This window comes from Perca flavescens, chromosome 1, assembly GCF_004354835.1.
Source record: "Perca flavescens isolate YP-PL-M2 chromosome 1, PFLA_1.0, whole genome shotgun sequence".
Taxonomy (NCBI): Eukaryota; Metazoa; Chordata; class Actinopteri; order Perciformes; family Percidae; genus Perca; species Perca flavescens.
The window spans coordinates 5515354-5538896 of NC_041331.1; the positions used below are offsets into that span (position 1 = coordinate 5515354).

Genomic DNA, 23543 nt, shown 5'->3' on the forward strand with positions numbered 1-23543 from the left:
TAGCCTAATAGCTGGTTTGATTTGCATTGAGAGATGATCTTATGGAAAGTACTCCATACACATACATATATACACATAAATATATATATATACACATAAATATATATATACACACATATATATATATACACATAAATATATATATACACACATATATATATATACACATAAATATATACATATACACATATACATATATATGTATATGTGTATATGTATATATATATATATGTTAGTGTATATATATGTGTGTATAAATATATATGTGTGTGTACATATATATATATATATATATATATATGTATATATATGTGTATGTATATATATATGTATGTATATATATGTATATATATATATATGTATGTATATATATATGTATATGTATATATGTATGTATATATACACTCACCTAAAGGATTATTAGGAACACCATACTAATACCAAGTTTGACCCTATCCTATCAATATGGGCCAACATTTCTAAAGAATGCTTCCAGTACCTTGTTGAATCAATGACACAAAGAATTAAGGCAGTTCTGAAGGCGAAAGGGATCCCTCACACCATTACACCCCCACCACCACCAGCCTGCCCAGTGGTAACAAGGTATGGCGGATCCATGTTCTCATTCTGTTTATGCAAAATTCTGACTCTACCATCTGAATGTCTCAACAGAAATCGAGACTCATCAGACCAGGCAACATTTTTCCAGTCTTCAACTGTCCAATTTTGGTTAGCTTGTGCAAATTGTAGACTCATTTCTCTATTTTTAGTGGAGATGAGTGCTCCCCGGTGGGTTCTGCTGGTGTAGCCCATCCGCCTCAAGGTTGTGCGTGTTGTGGCTTCACAAATGCCTTGCTGCATACCTTGGTTGTAACGAGTGGTTATTTGAGTCAAAGTTGATCTTCTATCAGCTGGAATCAGTCGGCACATCTTCACCCCCCAGGAATGCACCATACTAGATGTTTTTCCTTTTTCAGACCATTCTTTTTCAGACCAACTCAAAGTTGCTTAGATCACCTTTCTTTCCGATTCTGACATTCAGTTTGGAGTTCAGGAGATTGTCTAGACCTGACCACACCCCTAAATGCATTGAAGCACTTGCCATGTGATTGGTTGATCAGATAATTTCATTAATGTGAAATTTAACAGGTGTTCCTAATAATCCTTTAGGTGAGTGTACATATATATATATATATATATATATATATATATATATATATATATATATATATATATATATATATATATATATATATATATATGTATGTATATATGTATATATATATATATATATATATATATATATATATATATATATATATATATATATATATATATATATATATATATATATATATATATACAATGACATATTGGCATCATTGTTGGCATCATCAGAATAAAGAACACATTTGTGTGTGTGTTTGTGTAGATGGACTATATTTATATAGTGCTTTTCTAGTCTTAACAACTAGACTACTAAATGCACTTTTACATACTACAGGCGCCATTCACACGTGTGTGCACATGTTTGCGTGCGTGTGTGCGGGCATCGTGACATGTACTAATCTCCCTCCAGCTGAAAGGAAAGGCTGCTCCCTCTCTCCGTGCACCCTCCCCTCTCCACTACAGCTTCATAAACACCCCAGCGTTTGGCTCGGTGTGCCAGTGCAGCTGCTGACTCCTACTGGAGCTACCGGAGTCGTCTACAGCTCGGAGAGACTATCTTCCTTCTGGAGAACTAACGCAAGGTAACCTACCCTCAGGTTTTCACAAGTGAAATTTTAAGACTTTTTTAAGATCTTCTTAATACCATTTAGAATTCCAACTCCATGACCATACTGGCAAAGGCACATAGGATATAATGGAATATCAGAAAGGATTTTAGGCTATACAAATAATTATTTACTCAGTAGGCCTATTTGAACTTAATACAACATTTTATTGTAGTACTCAATACATACATGCTTTGTGACGAAACAATGGAGGAGTTATTTAATCTTATGAAAGGACAATACAAATGTGAAACCTTTTGTGAACAATATTTTAAGACTTTTAAGACCTCGCAGGTCCCCTGTAACTGTCATCTAGTTTCAAGCTCAGCTGTAGCTTGTGCACAACAAACAGCTTAACCGAGCAACCATTAACATTTCTCCTCCTGATCTAGAAACAGGCATGCACGCCAACAAGTGTGGAGACCAGGGGTCACACAGAGGAAAGGCTTTTGACTCAGCAAACCGTGCTAATGAGGAGAAGCAGATCAGCAAAGAAGTAAGTAGCACTAATGATGCTTAGTGTTATGGGTCTATTTGACAAGCATTTGCAACAGGGCTGCACACTGTAAGAAAAGTCCGTAGAAATAGGCCTACGGGCTAATATGGCCTACCTATATTCTGTAATGATTTTTCACCGATCTTTTGCCGTTTTTTGGATAAAAAAAAAAATTAAATGTCTGTTAAAAGGTACAGAAGATACATAGTGCAATTTATGGGGGTGGGGGTTTATAACCCCATCCCCCCACATTAATCAAAACTAGGCATTTTCCGAAGTTTTTGTTCCTTTTCAATGTTTTTTTACGCTTTTTTTATATTATTTATTTTTTACTTTTTTTTTTTTTTTTTTTTTTTTTTATTATTATTTTGTCGTTTTTTTCCCCCGAAGTCTTTGGCGCTTTTTCCAAGATTTGTCATCTTTTGACGTTTTTGTCTCTTTTTTCGGGGGGGGTGGACAACGATTATTTTTATGTTTTTGTAGCTGTTTTAAAATACATGCAGACATGGGGACCTCCCTACATAGTTGGAGTGCACATTATATATTATATATATTTTTTTTTTATCAATGTAATGGCAAAATTACATTTAAGCATAATTCCTTATATTTTTATGTTTTATTTCTACTTTAATTTTCTTACAATACTGAAAGAGAGTTTATCTCATTCCCACATGGAGATTCTGATCCTAACTAAGTGAGAATCACAAAGTCTGGAACATAATGTGAGCACTGTCTGTCTGAACAGATAGTTTTAGGGTGACCTTGTAGCCCCTATCTCTAGTTTTCCCATGCCAGTTTGAGATGTAACTGGGGGGTGAAAGTCGTACAGGGAGGAGGAGGCGAAATGGCTCCGAGATGTCTCTTGTGTTTTTCGATTGTCTTCATGTGTGTCAGATTGCATGTAAAAACTGTAGCGTCATAATAAGCCAAGTGCGTGTGTGCTGTCACTCTGAAGATGCATATGAGCCTAGTGTTCTGTTCACTCATTTGAGGGACTGACTCCACATGGGGCTGCTGTGCCTTTTGTGAAATCATGTTGCTCCTATATTTGCAAATATATTTTTAATAAAATACAAAAACCTAAACTTGGTTTAGTTTCAACTGTCTTATTTGTTTCAAACTTTACCCCTGCTGCAAAGGAAACTTCCACTACATCATCATATCATATCAACTGTCAACATAAACACATTGCGATATGTCGCAGCCTTTCGCCGCTCAGAGACACTTAGAGAGATTTCTTTTATCAGCAGAAAACTGCACTTTAAAATGTAACTGTCATTCTGTTTTTAGTGCTGCCTTTTATATTCAATTCAGTGTTCAATTTGATCAATGAAGGAACGTTGGAAAAATTCATCAAGCAATTTGTTTTATTTTAACAGAATTCTGAAAGCAGAAGAAGTGAGTACACGTCAATATCTGTTTCCATGCAATATCGTTATCGCGATTTTCCACGAAGAAATTGTTATTATTATCGCGTTGCATATTTTCCTCATATCGCAGCCTTGATTTGCAAGCATGTTTGACAAAGTGAAACAACAAACTGAAATCAACAAACCGAAGTCAACAAACGACAACAAACTAAAATCACATTGAGTCATCTCTTTTTGTAGTCAAGCATAATGTCGACATGTTTAAAGGTATTGTAGTTTTTTTGTTTTTTTATTAAAAGGAAGAAAAAAGAAGGTCTTTGGGGGAATATTAGAAATGCTCCTTTTCGTCTCAATGTCCCCCTACCTAAACCTGACCCAAAGCTTATCCCTACCATTACTATGGATGGGGGCGCTACGCATTTCAACAGGAGGGAAACACCATTTGATGGGGGAGCAGACTTCGACACAACACCGGTGTTGCACTATAAGGAAAGAGAGACTGAGTAAAGCTGTCTTTAAACCTTGTGTTGTCTTGCCGTCGATCATGCAATGTTTGTTTTTTCTGGGTCTATAATTTAAAACTATTTGGCCGTCTTTTTCGACACTTTTGTCGCTTTGCCTGAAGTTTTTGACACTTTTTTTGACGTTTTTGTGTTTTTTTTTTTTTCTTCAAAATTGTTTTGTCACCTTTTTCGATGTTTTTGTTGATTTGGTTTTTTTCTGCGCTTTTTATTGTTTTTTTTTCCCCAACATTTTTGTCATTTTCTTCAACGTTGTTTCAGTTATTTTTTTTCAAATGCTTTAAAATTGAATTAAACACCCACATTCAATGAAAGTAGTGAACTGATCATTTATTTTACTTGTAAAGGGCGTTGTATGGAACCATCCATGTTATTTATTTTTCTGACAATGAGCTTGAAAGAAACCCAAATTTCGGACTTTTTGAAAACAGGTCAAGTATTACCCGAAGACAACAGGAGGGTTAAATGGGGTTGAATTTGTAGTGTTCACGAGAATAGTTTATATGAATGCCCCCCTCTTGCGGTATTCACGACCTTCAAAGTATAGACATTTTCAGAATTTTTCCCGAGTTGTGACGTGTTTGCTGATGTTTTCAGAAATGGCAGAGCATGACAAATTAATATATTGTGCTTTTAGTTATAGAGTTTTTCTTTGTGATTGAGGAAAATGTTGATGCATCCAACAGCCTCATCTTTTTGCTTGCATTTCCTGCATGCTATACCCACTGGGTCAGATTTCTTTGAAATGAAGTCAGTTACTGAAAGCAAATTAATAACATAATCTATTGGGTTACAAAGAAAATGTAATCTAATCTCAATACTTCTGAATTACTTTTGAATAACATCAAAATAAAACGTTGAAAATATTGCATTTTATAATAAAAAATGGGACAAGTCAAGACCCCCTAAACCGAGACCAAGTCATCACCAAGACCAAAAAAGTATAGAGACCAAGACAGGACCGAGACTTTGGGGGGTTGAGACTGAGTCAAGACCAAAACCAAGGCAGGGCAAGACCGAGTCAAGACCAGACCAGTGCCGGCAGACCGAACATCTTCTTCTGATTCCGAGACTCACTTTCTTGGGAGTGTGCATGTTAAGGGGCCGGGGACAGGGGGCTTAACAGTAACACATTTCAAATTAGAAATGAGTCGTGTTATGAACCTTTTTTCAAAGCAGACATTTTAGACTTGTCATAGTAGGAAAAGCACAGCTGAAATTGATAACCTTAACGATGGCTCAATTCCATCAAGTGTCCCAGTAAGTAAGTGGAATGCAGCCGTCATTAATGGTTTTGAATACACCTGTGCTTTTCCTACTATGACATGTCAACATGTCTGCCGTGAAAAAGGTCTATTGTAAAGTCAAGTCAAGTGGGTTTTATTGTCATTTCAACCATATACACTGTGTATATAGTGAGACGAACCAACATTTCACCAAGATCAAGTGGTGCTACATTTAAAATATATAAAAACAACATTTGAACTGGCTACATTTAGTGCACACACATTAAAGATATATAAAGTGCATTTACTACAACAAAAGACAGGGCATAAGTAGACTTCTATCAGAGCACTGATTGTTCACAGTGAGGTGGATGTAGAATATATAGAATTTTTAGCAGCAGAAAAAAGTGCAGGAGTGCATTTTCAGTTCATTGTGAAAAATGTTAGAAAAAAAACTTGAGGGATGAAAATCTTCCCATATTGGTTGCATTTGAAGCAGGAAGTTCTACATCCAATTACAGTAATGATGTTAACAACGCAGAGGCAATTTAGTGAGATCTCTGCAGTTGTGGTCTTGACCGGTCTTGAAATAAAATCCAGAGTCCTCTTCATCAGAGACCGAGACCGAGGCCGAGTAAAAATGTGGTCGATTCCGAGACCAAGACCTTCATTAATTGGTCTCAAGACCAAGTCTCGAGTACTACAATAGGCCTACTGTTTGACGCAGCCAGAAAAATTTGAGTTCCACAAATATTCTTCTTTTCTCTTTAAAACATCTCAAAACATTTCCAATGCAGATAAAATGCATTTTGCATATTCAGCATTTACATTTGTCAAATCAAACTACCCTTACAAAAACAGTTCTGGCACAGACTGCAGGTGCACTGTATGTTGTCTACAACCGTAGTAAGGGTACTTTGAAGGACTGCAGGGGGTAACGTGACATTTTTTGCTAAATGTTTTTCAGTTACAAGGTTGTAGTTACTTCTACTGTCTTTTAAGTTTTTTTTTCTGCTTTTTTAAAAGTTTTTGTCACTTTTTTTCAAAGTTTGTCGCTTATTTGAATTTCACTTTTGTCGCCCTAGTGTTGCCTTCCTTCTTTCTACTGTGCTTTTTTTTCCTTCGAAGTTTGTATTACTATTTTTGACCTATTCTTGCCTTACTTCCTCCTTTCTACCGTATTTTTCCAAGTTTTTGTCGCCTTTTTTTTCATCAGCATTTAAATGTTTTCCAGGTACAAGGCTGTTTAGTAAATCTGACATCGTTGTATTGTTCCTATATATTGTAATATAGAATTTCTTTTTTTCTACCAAAAATAATTTGTGCTGGTTAGGGGATACATGGCTTTAAAAAAAAAAAACTGTTCAAAGGTGGTACATTATTGAAAAAAGCTTGAGAACCAGACTGGTCTACAACATGCGGGATGCCGTTTCCTTTTTGTAGCTGCTGTCTTTTAATCAAAGAACTTTGGAAGACTTTGATTTTGTAAAGCAAGAGGAGCACTCACTCAAAATGTTTGTCTTCCATTTCAATGTGAATAGAAACTCAGTCATCCATAAATCATCATTAAAAATCTAAACATATTATTTAAATCACCATTAACAAAACTGGTAACCTGTGAGGAGTAACTTCTTTTGATATACAGTAGAACATATTCAGCATTTAGAATTGGTATGAAACAAAGAATTTGTCATATTTAGAAGTCGTAATCAAAAATGTAATCTTGTCATCCTAGAAAATGTACAGTACCTATGATCTAACACATTTTTTCAAAAGTAATCTGGGTTCATTTTTTTTGGTAATCCCGTTATGTAACTATGTTATTATATTACTACCCAACACTTCCCACTCGCTATTTGTTAGCCTCTGTGGCTTCTCCATATGTACTGTTAACGTTAAAGCTACAGTTGGTTACTTCTATAAAAAATAACTTGTTGTCATTATTGCTCAAACTGTCACTGAACCTGGAGTAGGCTTGTGTTGTCTCTTTTTGTTGTCGTTGCCTAGCAGCGGTGTTCTCAGGACTTAAACGTTAAGCATTTACAGGACTTTCCAAGCTGCATGTTTAAAGGAACACGCCACCGTTTGTTGAAATAGGGCTTATCACGGTCTCCCCTGGCTGTAGATAGGTGGGACAACGCATTTTTTGTCTCAGTGCAAGTAATTAGGTTGTTTTTTTGTCTTTTGTTGGCTGACTTTTACTGATAACATGCTAACCGGCAACATAGGATTCCATTCACCAAGCTAAGCTAACTAGCGGCGGCGCTGCCGGTGTTGCACCGGACTAAAACAATGCATGCACAAAAAATGCGTTGGCCCACCTATCTACAGGGGAGACCGTGATAAGCCCTATTTCAGCAAACGGTGGCGTATCCCTTTAAGTCATTGTTGCTAGCATTAGGGTTGCAATATTCTGGGAATATTTAAAGCAACACTAGGGAACTTTTCCCGCTTCGGTCCCCCTACATGTTTGAAAAGGAATCTACAGATCCGCTACCCGATCTGGCAAACTTGCATAGTGCGGTTATAGCGAATGCAGAAGTGCCGTTCACCCTGTTACGAGTTGATGAACCACTGAAACAATTTTGGAAACATTATTTTAAGGTACAAAAAGTTCTCTAGTGTTGCTTTAAGGTAGTAACTTTCCATGTGAAATAACTGGAATAAAATGGAAATCTATGGGTTATTTGCGCAGGTTCCTACTGTATTAACCATGTCATGTGCAGATAGACAGAAAACTTTTACCATATCATAAGCACAAGCAGACATAATCTATTAATTTGCCAAATAAATCCATTCAATTGTCAAATACATACAATGTGAAATTTGCCATGTGGCAAGTTAGCTAGCTAGTAAATTAACTAATGGGGAAAGGTACACTCGAGCTGACAATGTGGGCTGTGTGCAAACTTAGGTTTTAAAGTGAACAACAAATTTAGGAAATACATGTTTTACAATAAAGACTGAATGGAAATAGATGAATTAAAACATCTCATTTATCAGGCTCAAACAAGCTACATCCCACAACATACCTGCCAAGCAAACGCTCCCGGTTCTCTCACGTTTCTCCTGTGTTTTAAGGCTGTCCCCCAGCACTGTCTCGTTTTGTTGTTTCTCCCAGGAAACTTGCCTGGCCCTCAAACTTGAATATGAATAATCGTCAAACATGGATACAGGGTGCGATTTGCCGGGTGGGGTTGCGTGGGATTTCCCTCTTTCTGGTCTACATATCCCTGCCTCTGCTGAATTATTTTTTATCCCCTGTGGAGACAAAATGTACTCCCCCTCGAAGTTATCATCTACTTCACCAATAGACTTTATATACCTAAAATATAAGTATTATTAAACTAAGTAAAGCGCTGTAACGTGAACAGTCTATCGTTCCATAGAACAATAAAATCAGAGTGACATTTGGTATACGCGTTTAGCCGCTACAGAGCTGGTAGCCGGGACGCCGACTACCAGCGGCAGTTGTTTAGCCGCCAATAGGTGACTGTGAACCGGGTACAGGCACCGCCAGATGACGATCCTTTCAGGGGCCGCCTGTAGTAGTGGAGTTTAGCCAGAAAGAGTGAGGGTCATGCGGACCTGACCGTTAAGTTCAGGCGCCAAAACGAGATGATGGTTTGGATCAAAACACTCCAGAGGAACAAATGAGCGCTTCCTGGGTGAAAGTGTTTTTGTTTTCGGGATTTCGCCTCCATCTTGAAAGCACTGTATTTTGTGTTTTATGTTGACACCACGTTGAGTTATTTCATTTTTCTGATTATTTTCCATTGAATGTTGAAGTTCATAAATAAGTGTTTTGACATGGCTGGCCGAGTGGTACTATATCCATGGTATTGGAAGGGGGATTTGATTCTTGCATGTTTTGTTTTGTTCTGCATGATCAAAAAACATCCCCAACCCCTCTGCTTTCTTCACAAATGGCACCCTGCACAGATCTATAAGTTTTGGATGTTTTCCTGACGTCAGCCATGTTGCCAGATCGTCTATGAAACACAATCTACACACACAACCCACACACTAGGTACAGTTTTAACCCAGCTGTCACTGCACAGACTCAAGGGACGTGTGCTCAGCCGCCCTCTGCGCAGCCAGACGGGCCAGCTAACTGATTTAACGTAGCTGTTAGCTCAGTTGCTGTCAAAATGGCAGGGTAGGACGCAGAATTACGAATCCGACTATGGCCACGCCAAGACTCGCCCTACGAAGTAGCTCGATTGGTTGGGGTTAGGCATTTAACCTTGAGTGGTTAAGGTTAGGATAGCCGATTGGTCAGGGGATAGGACCTGTACAAATGGAGTTACGTTACCTTGCATTCTAATGGACGCCTGGCCAATAAATGCTATTGAAGGGCGGGTCTTGGCGTGGCCATAGTGGGATTCGTAATATCGCGGGCAGGACGGCGTCTGCCTAAAAGTTTTTTAATACACCTGCAAATTAAAGCAGAGTCGGACTAAACAGTTTCCATTAATGTTTTACAAGTCACCAGGATAGTGACCGAAATAGCATGAAACAACAAGCCTACAACACAAATAGTGAATCAAAATCAAACATCTAACATTACGCACTTAACGTTAATAATATGCATTTGTTCTGTATCACAGTGTTAAACTGCAGTGTTTCTGTGATAAGGTTATGTTTTGTCATATTTCAAATGAAATAAATAAAAAATTCTGGTCATTTCCTTGTTTATACTCTTCTTTAAAGGTTACATTCAGTAAATGTGATGAGAACCTGGAAAACAGGAGCGTCGCCGCTGGAAGGCCCACCAGCTCAGAGAAAAGGGTTGCGACTATCATATTCTCCCTGAAAAATGAAATCGGTGGTCTTGTCAAAGCACTCAGGCTTTTCCAGGTAGGAGTTTTACAGTATATCCAGTTTTAAAAGCATGCTCTGTCATCTTTAAATTCAAATTGCTGAATCTTTTCTGTTGAAATGTACTGTAAATGTACTGTATGTGTGGTTGTACTGCTGCCTGCCTTGGCCAGGACACTCTTGAAAAAGAGATTTTTAATCTCAATGAGTTTCTTCCTGGTTAAATAAAGGTTAAAAGAAAAAAAAAAAAAGAAAAAAAGAAATGATCATCTCCGGAAGAGTTTGATCCGGATTGGATTTTTCCCACGTTTTGTTCATCTTGTCTGTTATGTATGTATGTATGTGCAGGAAAAACACGTCAACCTTGTTCATATTGAGTCCCGCAAGTCCCAACGAAGGAATTCAGACTTTGAGATCTTTGTGGATTGTGACACTGACCATGAACAGCTCAAGGAGCTGACTCAGCTGCTGAGGAAGCATACTGATATTGTTGAGATTACTCCATGTGAGGACTCCACTTTACCTGATGATGGTAGGCCATATAACTTTTGACTGAACTGATTTACAATAAGAGTATTTATCTATTCATGCCTAAAACGTATATTGCACCAACATTAATAGTGTATAGGGCTGGGCCATACACTGCCATACACTGGGTATAGCCAATTCAATACCTTTTTAGGCACCGCATAGTCTATATCGACGACCTCCCACTTCCGGGATTGCTCCGGTGCTGCCGGAAATTCCGTCGGATGTTCGCCACCTTCCGCTTCCTTTGTGTTGGCATTCTAAATTCTAATTCTAATGGTAATTCTAAGGACTATGGTTAACTGCTCCTCAGATCTCTGCAGGGTAAATCCAGACAGATAGCTAGACTATCTGTCCATTCTCAGTTTTCTCTTGCACGATTAAAGCAACTTTTGAACGTCCACCAAAACAAGTTCCTTCCCGAGGCTATTTTGCAGCGGCACCGTTGCTCCGTTCGGCGCTTCGCTTGGTTTAAAGAAATACCAATAAACCAGAGCACGTTTTTCTCCCATCCCGGAATGCTGTGTGGACTAGCCAGGCCCTCCTCCACAGCGCTGTGGAGAAAGGTCTGGCAATACTTTTGAAGCGCCGACCGAATTGTCTCCTTAGTATCGAGTATTGAAAAAAATGCCTCGTCATTCAATACCCAATTTCAATACCTAAGTAGTAAATCTCATCAGCGTCAGTGAACCAATAAGCATGCAGCATGCTTCTACCAAGATCTAATGTCTGTGATTGTCTGTCTAACATTATATGTCGTAGAGACACGCAGGAAAAAACTCTACGTTACGCACAGACACGGGGCTCACATAGTAAGAGCTGAAAAATAAACAAAAGATTTGTGCCGTAATGTTATTTCTTTCTGTTTTATAAAATTGATTTCCAAAAAAAGTATTGTTTTGGAACCGGTATGGTATCTATGTCACAGTATTGGTATCAGTACCGGTATCATTAATTTTTGAATGATACCCAGCCCTAATAGTGTATAGTTCAAATGTAATTCACAGGGCATGGCTACACACCCGAGCAGAAACAGTTTTCTAATTGAGCTGAAATTGAATTGTTTAGCAGCTCGGCTTCTATGGGACTATAAAGCGTGAGCACCTTATCCCTAGTTTTTGCCTCGCTCCACTGGCTTCCTATCCGCTTCAGGATTGATTTTAAGATTTTATTGATTGTTTTTAAGATTTTAAATGCTTTGTCGCCTTCCTGTTTAGCTGAGCTTTTACACTTGTTCACACTCCTGCCAAAGCATTGATGTTGTCCAATCAGACGCTCCCCCATGTTCCCAGATCCAGGTTAAAAAATAAAGTTTCAGTTTCAATTTTATTTGTAAGGGACAATGTGCAATTAAAACATAAATGTGACCATTTGATGCATTGCACCAGAGTTAGCCTTAGGCTAATTTTCATCTGCAGTCCCAAGGTGGCCGAGGTCTTTTCGGTTGCGGCTCCAAATCTTTAGAATAGTTTACTGATTCAAATATAAGAATCGCTTGGACCGCTGAAACTCTCCAGTCCTTGCTTAACCCTCGTGTTATCCTCGGGTCAAAATTGAACAATGCATTTAAAAAAAAAAAATCTTTATCAGAAAAGTGGGTTTCTTTCAACCAAATTTTCTGAAAAATAATGCAGATTGTTCCACACAATGCTCTTCACAAGTAAAATAAATGATCAGCCCGCTACTTTCTTTAAATTTGGATGTTTTATTAAATTTTATAGTCTTCAAAAACGTGAACAAAAAATGTCTGCAAAAGCTTTAAAAATGTTGGAGGCAAAAAACACAAAAACGTCAAAAGGCTCAGAAAGAAATTGACAAAAAAGGGGGGGGAAAGACGACCAAAACGTTGACTTTTTTTTTGTTGAAATTTTGACCCAGGAAAAACTAAAAGTTGCACAATCGACAGGAAGACAACACAAGGGCTAAGACCCACTTCTATTTGTTGGCTTTCAATTCCTGTTGAGTTTTGACACCTTGACCTTTTCTACTGTTGATTATTTGATATATTTGTTTGTGTATTTTATCCTCTTTTTTTTGTTAAGCATTTTCATGTTTTTTAAATGTGCTATATAATTAAATTTGAACTTGAACTGAATTGTATTTCAGATATGGCCGGTGTACCCTGGTTCCCAAAGAAGATCTCTGATTTGGATCTGTCTGCCAACAGGGTTCTGATGTACGGCTCTGCATTAGATGCCGATCATCCGGTATGTACAGTATGTTACAGAGTACCTCTGATACTTTCTTTACTTTTATAATAAGGAAATTGTGAAAACGTAAACTGAGATTGTGAGTGTGTTTTTGCAGGGATTTCAAGACAACATTTACCGTAAAAGAAGAAAATATTTTGCTGATTTGGCTATGAGCTACAAAATGTAAGTTCCATTGTTTCTCGGACTGCAAATGCAAATGATTTAATTTCTGCTTTGATGCATGAAATTGGTTTTGGTGACATTTCCATAATGTAAGGATAAACCCCTTTTGATGTGCAATCTCATCTTGGGGTCATGGACAATAACAATCAATAAAGGCAACATATAAAATATCAAAACACACTTAAGCAAACAGGTTCCCCTACAACCCCAAACCACGTACATCTCTATTATATATGCATCATCTACACAAAACAAAATGAATTAGGAACTGCCAGTGAAAAAAAAATATTTTAATAGTATTGGGAAATGGAACCTATAAGCTATTAAAAGGAAGAGAGAAAAATCAGGATAACAAAGCATAAAGATCCTATTTTGAAATATTTGGGTAAACAAGCAAATAAGTATTGAAGTAACAGTTTTGTGTGATTTTTGAAAGTTATTCCCATTTGAAGCGACTTTTCATTTAAAGGCTTGTCCTTAGAAATCATACTCAACAAAGAAAGGATGTTGAGTGTGTATGGAATGAAATTAAGTTTTAAATATAAAGAATAGTTGCATAAATGTATTTCAAAACAAAAAGTAACCCATGAAAATGTCTCAGAGTAACATTAAAGTCTAGTCTGGATCAACGAAAGTAGGCCTACATTTCCAGGATAATGCCGGCCATCCGGCGCCTGCCATCCGGCGCCTGCCATCCGGCGCCTGCCATCCGGTGCCGGATTTAAAGAAATACAAACAAAGCAGAACATTAATTTTTTTTAATAACAATGTTTTTATTCATTTTCATTCAAATACAATTTGAATGAAATTCATATCGGTCAAATGGCCTCCAGATTTTCTCATTCACCCCCAATTTGCCTCACAATACAATATATATGTCAGTCTCTCCATGGACATACATTGCGCCATATTCTCGATCCAAGCACCAATTGGGCGCCTCCATTTTCTTCCAAATGAGAGCTATAGTCCTTTTTGCCTGCTGATAGCAAAATCCATAAGTTTATATTCTCGGGGTTTCAGATTTAGATTTTTTGGATACAGGTGCAACAAAATCATCTTAGAGTCAAGTGGAATGTTCACAGATAAGATGAACATAGTTTTATTATCACCTCCCTCATTGTGTCAAGGTCCGGTATATCACTGTTGTATTTATTAAATTTATCAGGAGTTGTGCATCAGCCAATTATTTTGGAGTAGCTTTAAATTAGATTGCTGTTTTTAAAGCCGAACATTATTAGCCCCTATATCAGAATGTTACCTCATGTAGCCAAACCATGATACTCCAGTGCTGTGGAGATCTGGCAATGCGTGACTTACAGTAAGGGCTAAAGAGTGCTGGACCTAAGTTAAAAGGTTACCCTGGCTATGGCCCTGATTGTAAACTACATTTAAAGGATGAAGATGTGTTTTAGAGATGCTTACCTATATTACTGTAATCGACGATTTGAGACAATGCGTTTTTTGACAATGCGTGTGTTCAGGGGAAAGGCAGCTCGCAGATAGTGAGAAGATGTTTGCTATATGTGACAAAAAATGTTGTAGCCTAAAAAATGCGTGACATCGCTTAGAGCACCTTTTAATCTAACCCGCTTCAACTAAAGAAACACTTTGTTGACAGTTATGAAGTTAAGAGTTAAACCAAAGTAATGCTTGTTGGAATACACCAATACCGTACTACAAAATGACACCGTATTTATTCATTCGCGACATTGCTACATTGTTTCCCCTATGTTTTTATTTGATCTCTCAAAGTTGTATAACATATTGTTATCTTGACGTCAATGAGCTAACTAACTCTTTGTCTGTCAGTGGCGATCCTATTCTCCGTATCGACTTCACAACCGAGGAGGTGCGTACCTGGGGCGTGGTGTTCAGGGAGCTCAACAAGCTGTACCCCAGCCACGCCTGCAGGGAGTATCTGAACAACCTCCCTCTGCTGACCAAACACTGTAACTACAGCCAGGACAACATCCCCCAGCTGGAGGACGTCTCACACTTCCTCAAGGGTAAAGCATGATTTATGCTCCTGAGTTAAATTGACGCAGTGGCTACGTACGTAGGTACATGGAGATACCGACCCTACGCCGTAGCCTGACGTGCACCTGTCGAAAAATGTAACTAAACGTCGCGGCGACGCACGCCGCTCGGCCGTGGCTTGGTAGCGTTGCATTTCCCCCGACTCATTTCCTGGTTCTCCTTCTCCATAAACAACAAGAAATCAAGGAGAGGGTTAACTTTCCCTGCTACAGATTTCCCACCGTGGTGAGAAAGAACAGGGGAGACACTTTGTTTCTCTCACTATGAGACTCTAGAGGTGGTACTCGCTCCGGAGCTAATCGCCGTCACTCTCTCACTCGCTCACTCGCTCACAAACACACTCCCTACTCGTATGTTGTGTTCCGGGCAACCCGTAACTCGTGTTTTCACAACCTTCTACTCGTACCAGATCATTGTACTCCCATTTACAGTTTTTGACGTCAGACAAACATAAACAACAATGGCGACCCCTGTTGATGCTGTACAGATGCCAGTGATTAACGGTGAGAAATAGAAACAAATAGACAATAAATAGGCAACGGAAAGTAATTCCCCACATTGTAATCAAAACAATACACATACGATTGTGTACTACTACAGGTTATGTTTATTAAATGAAGCCCAAAAAATTTTGCCGACTAGAAATCTCTAGTGTCAGCTAGCGCTAGCTAACGTCAACGTTAGGTAGCCGCTAGTTAACGTTAACATTAGGTAGCTTAACCTGAACCCTGCCAACGGCACAATGTTTAGCTAGCCAATCACCGAATCACCCATCCTCAGCCAGTTGTTATTTTGCTGGGAAATTGCATGAAGTTGGGGCTTTTTCTTGTGAATGTTTTTTTAATTTGAGGCGTTCAAGGCGCTCTGACAAAAAAAGAAAATGCTGCTTAGCAAAATGCTTCACTACTCACATCAAAAATAATTTTAAAAAAGCTGCCCCAGTCTGATCGGGGCCTAAAGTTACCTTTTGTGACAAAAACGGGAAACAACAAAGTCAAAGAAGTATCAAAAGGCCTGTGTGTGTGTGTGTGTGTGTGTGTGTGTGTGTGTGTGTGTGTGTGTGTGTGTGTGTGTGTGTGTGTGTGTGTGTGTGTGTGTGCGTGTGTGTGCGCAGAGCACTCAGGCTTCATCATTCGGCCAGTAGCAGGGTACCTTTCCCCTAGAGACTTTCTAGCGGGTCTGGCCTTCAGAGTATTCCACTGCACTCAGTATGTCCGCCACAGCTCCGAGCCTTTGTATACACCTGAACCGTGAGTACACACACACACACACAGACTTTCACTTAATACTACCATTTTTTTTTATTTTCAGTTTTTCAGTGAAGCAATATACCTGCGTTTTCCTTCTGAAATGTGTGTTTGATGCAGAGACACATGCCATGAGCTGCTGGGACACGTTCCTCTGCTTGCTGAGCCCAGCTTCGCCCAGTTCTCTCAAGAAATTGGTTTAGCATCGCTGGGAGCTTCAGATGATGCTGTACAGAAACTGGCCACAGTGAGAAAAACACACACACACACACACACACACACACACACACGCTCAAAACCAAAGAGAAGACCAAAACTTAAAAGGGTGAATATTTTTATTGGCACCGTTATTTTTGTGGAACTTCTGTGTTCAGATTTGGTGTTGTAACAATTAGACACAGTGTAGTGTTAAAAAGAACAACATACATTTTATTGAGACCAGTTCATGTTCATATTGACTGCTTGTGTGTCTCCTAGGTGTCTTTTTAGCCCCACATCCCTTCTTTGTAATCCTAAATTAACATTAACATTACAAGCAAAAAAAAGATATTCTGCTAAATTTCGCAGATTTTCATTCTGGGTCAGCGCTGAAACCTAAAAAGGAATCTGCAGATTCCTTTTGGGTCTGCTTAAAAGATACAGATTTGTTTGTCAAAGTTCACCAAAGTTGACCTTCAGGTGAAAAATGAATGTTGATTTACTTTGACCACTCTAGTGAATCCACTGATTACTTCGGTCCAGTGAAATGTTGCCATTTAAAATGTTGATGTGACCAGGCCTGAAAGGTATAATATGCAGTCTTTTCCACAAAAGAAACATTGTATAGACTACTGTATAATATAAAAGTAATGCCTCTCAATTGTCACTTATGACCACTGGAAGTGTGTGGTGGGCTGCACAGCGTGCAGCCCACTCTCATTTCCAACCGCCGCAGCTAACCCAGTACTACACACACTCTATGTTTTCAATAAGTATATTTGTAGAATTCGTTTAGATAGAAATCACTTATTTTGCTTTACCTGGACTTTAAGGTTTTGAGTGTGCATTGTCAGTGTGGGAGCTATTCCTTGTTTTGTTATATTTAATAGTTACATATTTATTTATTTAACTTATGTTTTGCCTGAATCATACAGCTACATAAGCTTGTTGATATCATTAGTATTTTATTTTGGTTATTTTAAGTATCTGTTAGTGCTTTTGTTTTGAAAGTACCAAGCAGCCTTAGCCACAGGTGAAGTCTACATGTATAGGTGTTCCACTTCAAGGTGCCCTGAAGTTGATTTTTGTTAATGGACTTTGTGGAAGATTTGGATTGCTAACGAGGAAAAGACAACTATTGGAGTATCATGGAGAGTCAGCGGCCTACGGACAACGCTTAAAGCCACGCAGCAGCATTGGTATGTGAAAAGATTAACCCAGGATGCTGTATTGGAAAAGGGCTTTACTATTGGAGTACTTGAGTCACTGTTTCACTGCATATTGATGAACACTGGGACTTTAAAGAAAGGAAAGTTGTACTTTGGATGATGCACACAGCCAGATTGCGCAATACCGCAACGGAGCCGCATGCATTCATAAAATCTCCGACGTGGAGGCATGTCATGAAATGAAAAATGTTTCCCTCTATTATCTGAAATACTGCAAATGAAGTGTGGACATTAAACGAGTCTTAAAGGTCCAAGTTAAGGAGATAATGTCCGACACTGCATCAAAGATCGTGAGTGAAACAGCGTCTGCATGCTCTGAAAAGCGGATTGTCAAGCTCACAGTGAAAGGCTTGGCATTTTATGTGAAAACGTGTAAAGAAAAGAGGTCTTTAAAATGCAAACAAGCCAAGAGGTACATGAAACAAGTGCATGATTTGATGGAATCCCCTGACAATGTGAAATGTGTGCAATCTCAGCTGGTTAAATTCATCAAATGTCACTAGGAAGCTAATGACACGCATGAATCCATCTTAAATCTGAATTTACCAGAGGATGAAGTTGAAAGACAAAAGAAATATTTTCATGAAAAAAGAACCATGTTTTATGACTTCACTGAAGAGGTGAAGAGTTGGTGTGCTGATGCTGGCCACCCAGATGTGGAATTAAAGGACAATGATGTTGAACCTCCTGATAACCAAAGTGTTGCTTCTGATGATATTAAACCTGAGGACAGTCCGACTGTGCTTCAACCATTTCATGTGTGACAGAGATTCATTCCAGGCCACTCTCGGTTATCCAGATTATCGTCCACCTCATCTGCAAGAATGCGCAGTGGCTGCATTAAACAAGAAACATTCATTGGAAGCCAAAGAGGAAGAACTGGCTCTGGAAACAAAACTGGCTGCAGCCAATGCAAAACTTCATGTGCTGGAAATGAACTCAAAGTCTGGTTCTAAAGTGTCTGACGGAATCAACTCGTATTTTGAAAAGAGCAGTGCCCAAAGAACAAGTGGATTAAATCCTGATGCTGATTATTTTGTACCAGAAAGGGTTGATAAAAGTAATGTCAAAAGCCAATCTCACCCTGGGACACAAACAGTGACTGTGAGGCCTAAACAAGCTGCAGTAACACAAACTGACATGAGACCAGTTACAAGAAATACCCAAGCACAAATGACGCAAGTGGTTTATGATGCTCAACATACAGAACATGGACCTGATGTGAACCAAGCAAGCAATAATAACCGACAGAATGACATCACTGCACTTTTGGTTCAGCAAAATTTGGCAACTTGCCTGCCAGGCAGAAATATTCCTATGTTTGATGGTGACCCTCTTGAGTTTCAATCCTTTATTTGAGCTTTTGAAAATGGTGTGGAAGGAAAAGTCAGCAACTTTAGTGACTGTTTGCACTACCTGGAGCAGTACACTAGGGGTCAGCCAAGAGACCTCGTAAAGAGTTGTCAGCATTTACCCTCTGGTCAGGGATACCAAAGAGCTAAATCCCTTCTTGCTGAACATTTTGGGAATGAACACAAAGTTGCTTGTGCTTACATGGACAAAATCCTTCAATGGTCCCCCATTAAAGCAGAGGATGTTAATGCACTGCAGTCGTTTTCTCGTTTTCTTTGAGGTTGCTTCAACTTGACACAGCAAATCAGCTACATGAACAAGTTGAACATGCCATCTAACCTCAGAAACACTGTAATGGAATTTCCTTATTAGTTAAAGGTCCAATGTGTAGGAATTTCACCCGTCTAGCGTTGAGGTCGTATATTGCAATCAACTCTCTCGCACCACACAGTTCAAATTATTACAGCTACGGTAGCCTTCACGCTTCAAAAAGCCGGTCTCTTGTGCTTTTCAATCTCCTTTTTCTGTTTCTGGGCGAAGAAGAAGAAGACTCCTGTTCCTTTGATTGATTTTGAATACGTGCATGAGGCGGAGTGACAATCGGGAGAGTCAGGAATTTTCCCGCTGGGCCGGTAGTGTTTCGAGGCTGCTCCGGCTGCTGCCGCTCCGGCTGCTGCCCATTGGTCAAGTTAACCTTTACGGTGGGCCAGGGGGCGTAGCACAAAATTCTGGGCCCTATAGAAAGGCATTTTATATGGGCCCCTCCCCACATCCAAAGCTACTCATTCTAGCATATTTTTGGGCCCTCCTCACATAAGGGCCCTGGTACTCAGTCCCCTTTTTCCCCCCTTTTGTTTTTTTTAATTAGAATATGCTTGAAAATAGACATTACCATGAATCCAACATATTATTAGCAAAGATAAATCGGCCTGTTCCTAAAAAAACAAAAAAACAAAAATTTAATTTACACAATATTGATGATTCCCTCTAGTTAAAGTTAAGGATGCACTGTGCCTTTCACATGTATGTTTCACATTAAAACGTGATGTATAAATATAAATACTGATCCATCCATTTTCATCTATCCAGCCCAGTTTAATATGCAACTAAATCTTTATACAACATAAGTAGGAGGGGGTCCCTGCTCTGTCTCTCTTTCACTTATGGGGCCTAGAAAATGTTGAAGACCCCTGGTTTAGTTACTTACATTCTAAGACTGTGTATGACTAGGATGATGTCAAAATGACAACCTGTTTTTGTTCTAGTGTTATTTCTTCACGGTGGAGTTTGGTCTGTGTAAGCAGGATGGCAGGCTCAGGGCCTATGGAGCTGGACTCCTCTCCTCCATCAGTGAACTCCAGGTAACACGTCACCTGTTGTCTAACTTTAAACAGGTTTGTCTGCTGCACTTTCTCTATACTGTGAATTTCCATATGAGTAACTGCTTAGTAGTCAAAGAAAGTTTGCTGAAGATGTGGCCTTTTGGATCATAACTTCTGGACCGAGAAACCTTTTCTTTTCATATTATAGTTCCTTTGTTACCACAACGCCATTGATTGTAAATATAGCAACAGTATTTGAACATTTGATTTATTTTTTCCTAATGATAATAATTTAAATGAATGAACTAATACTGACCTAACCAATCAAATCCATATTACATCAGCTAATCTAAAGCAATAGGTGTTCAGAGGAAACGCTTAGCGAGCTTTTACTACCAGCCAAGTGAATTTTGAGTGGAAAGTGTAAGGAATTATGTCTAAAATAAGGCCCTAAGGCCTGTCAAATCTGACTCCCAATTTATTAATTCCCGCGTCTTCTTTCATCGGACTTAAGTTTGCCAGAACACAAGGATTAATCTGAGACGAAGAGTTCAGTTAAGCAAGTTTACTGAAAGTCCAGCATTTAGGTTTACAAAACACAATTGTGGTTTCACAAAATGACAAAGTTTCAAAGTCTCTATCAAATGATGAACCCCGTCTAGCCCAAAATCCATCTCTTATCCTCTTGGCTGGAAGGCGTTCCTCTCCTCACTCCGGGCAGATGTTTCCAGCTCTTTAGACACACACCCTCCGCATGCTCAATAGCTCATACATGCTTAAAAGGAAGAAAAACCTGACATCCTTGGATTCATACATGTAAACAAAATGATATGGTACACACAGAGGCACACATACCTTATAGCCACAAGCACCCACAGTTCTGTTTTACTAACAGTGTGGCCAATGATCTAACCATTCCTTATAAGGCCTGTCTATTGCAACTTATTCTGAGCTGCAGGATGAGAACACACACACACACAAAAGTCTTCCCCAAGTCTATACATGGTGCAAGGAATACATCTTTAGTACTGAAATAAGTTGGACGGAGCCCCAAGTAGATGCTAGTTTCAAATCTTGCTAGCTTAACAACATTACCAACCCTGCCTTTTAAGAAGGGCATTGGAAGGTTGGCAGAGGCGGAGGCACAAAAACAGAGATGGCCCAGGTTGCAGTCCAGATGTATTTATTTACAGAATGGTAACACCGAGCTCGTGCAACCATAGTTTCAAGTGCAACCCCGCGGCCCCAAGAAAATAAAATTAATTTAAAAAAAAAACACATTTACAAATTGAAAAATATGGAATAACTAAATGAAAAACTGTGAACAAAAATAAACCCCATACACAGGCTTGATTTAATTATAAAGTGGCTATGCAGCATTATCTCAGTAAATGTCTACAATATGTCTCTCTCTTCTATTAGCATGCTTTGTCTGGCAAGGCCAATATCCTTCCGTTTGACCCCGTGGTGACCTGTAACCAGGAGTGCAAAATAACTACGTTCCAAGACGTTTACTTTGTTTCCGAGAGCTTTGAGGAAGCCAAGAACAAAATGAGGTCAGTAGAAATAAGTGCATTGCCCAAAAAGAAAAGTGAACCATTTCTTTACCAACAGCAAAAAGTTTTTTTAGTCTCCATGTTGTGACAGTTAACATACCCAAGCATCAAGGAGGTAACTCACAGTGTGATTTTATGTTCATGTATTTAGTTCAATTAAAATTCAGTGTATTTCAAAGTCCTCCCTTTGTTGGGGATTTACACTGTAGCGAAGGATCCTGGAATTTCTCTTGTCATTTTGAGATAATATTTTTGAATTGTTTTGAAATGACTACACACAAAACGCTGGTTGGATGATTTTCTAGCTACAATGCTACAGCGATGTAGAAGGTTGAACTAGGCTGTGGCTATAACTGACTTTGCTGTGTCTGCAGGGAGTTTGCAAAGACCATTTGGCGTCCATTCACGGTACGCTACGACCCATACACCCAGAGCGTGGACGTCCTGAAGGACACCAACAGCATCAATGACATGGTGAAAGACATCCGGCATGAGCTGGACATTGTAGAAGACGCCCTGAACCGACTCAACAAAGACCTGAGAGTCTGAGGGTCAGAAGAGGCTAGCTGGGGTTGAAAGGTTTGGGTGGGGACCAGTGGGTTGGGCTGGGTATACATAACTAGGTGGGAGATTAGATGGGGATGGGGGGTTGGTGAGAATGGGTTTCACGAAACTAGGATACTGACCTTAATCCAAGTAAATAGTTGGACTAAGCTGTAGTGATTTGATTATCTTTAGTAAAGTTATAATCATACAGCTCTCAGTGCCTCCTTCATGGGACAGGCCTGTAAGCTGCAGAGAGCACTTGGCCTCAAGTTAGGCTTACGCTCTGTCTCAAATCGCGTTTTTCTGTACTTACACTTGCTATTTTGAGTACATAGTGTGTTTACGCTGACGAAGTATGGCCAAATGCAGCGCACTATAAGTAACCGATTGCGGCACTCGAAACGGTGAAAACATTCAGTGTGGAACGCTGGACACTAGGGCTGCTGGAACGAATACCGAAATTTAAATATAATTCGAATAGTAAAAAAAACCGATACTATTCGAATGCTGAAATTACTATTTGAATGTGACTTTTTTTTTATAAATATGTCCGCTAACTTTAGCTAATCTCCCTCTTCTCACCTTGGCCTACCCGCATGTGTCACTCATGTCACGTCTTATGAAAAATAACTTAGCGGAAGTGAGAAACACAATGCATTGTGAGGTCTAAGCTAAGTACAACATTGCAGAGCTAACTTTACGTACCGAGTAACATTAGTACAGGGGGAGTGACAGGCTGCGGCTGGAAATCGTAACGAAGGACGGGAAATAGTTTTAACATGACTTTAAAATCGACTTCCACCGGCCAAAGTGCTTATGTTAACATTAGTTAGCTCGTTCTTGTTTTCTAACTGCGTCGCGAGGTTTAGTAAGGTTAGCTTAGCTGGGAGCTTCATGAGAAAGCTAAAGTTTATGTTAGCTGTCCTACAGCTGTCAACTTCAT

At 39.1% G+C, this 23543-nt stretch overlaps 1 protein-coding gene across 1 annotated transcript; it reads left to right on the top strand.

The window, feature by feature from the left end:
- Positions 1-1674: 1674 nt before the first annotated feature.
- Positions 1675-22638, top strand: LOC114557592 (tryptophan 5-hydroxylase 1). The gene is made up of 12 exons (XM_028581144.1): positions 1675-1751; positions 2168-2271; positions 10102-10248; positions 10558-10741; positions 12844-12944; positions 13045-13112; positions 14922-15118; positions 16264-16399; positions 16517-16643; positions 20442-20537; positions 21921-22054; positions 22429-22638. Exons 2-12 carry the CDS (start codon positions 2176-2178, stop codon positions 22601-22603), a joined length of 1461 nt encoding a protein of 486 aa, XP_028436945.1. The 5' UTR covers positions 1675-1751; positions 2168-2175; the 3' UTR covers positions 22604-22638.
- The last annotated feature ends 905 nt before the right edge of the window (positions 22639-23543 follow it).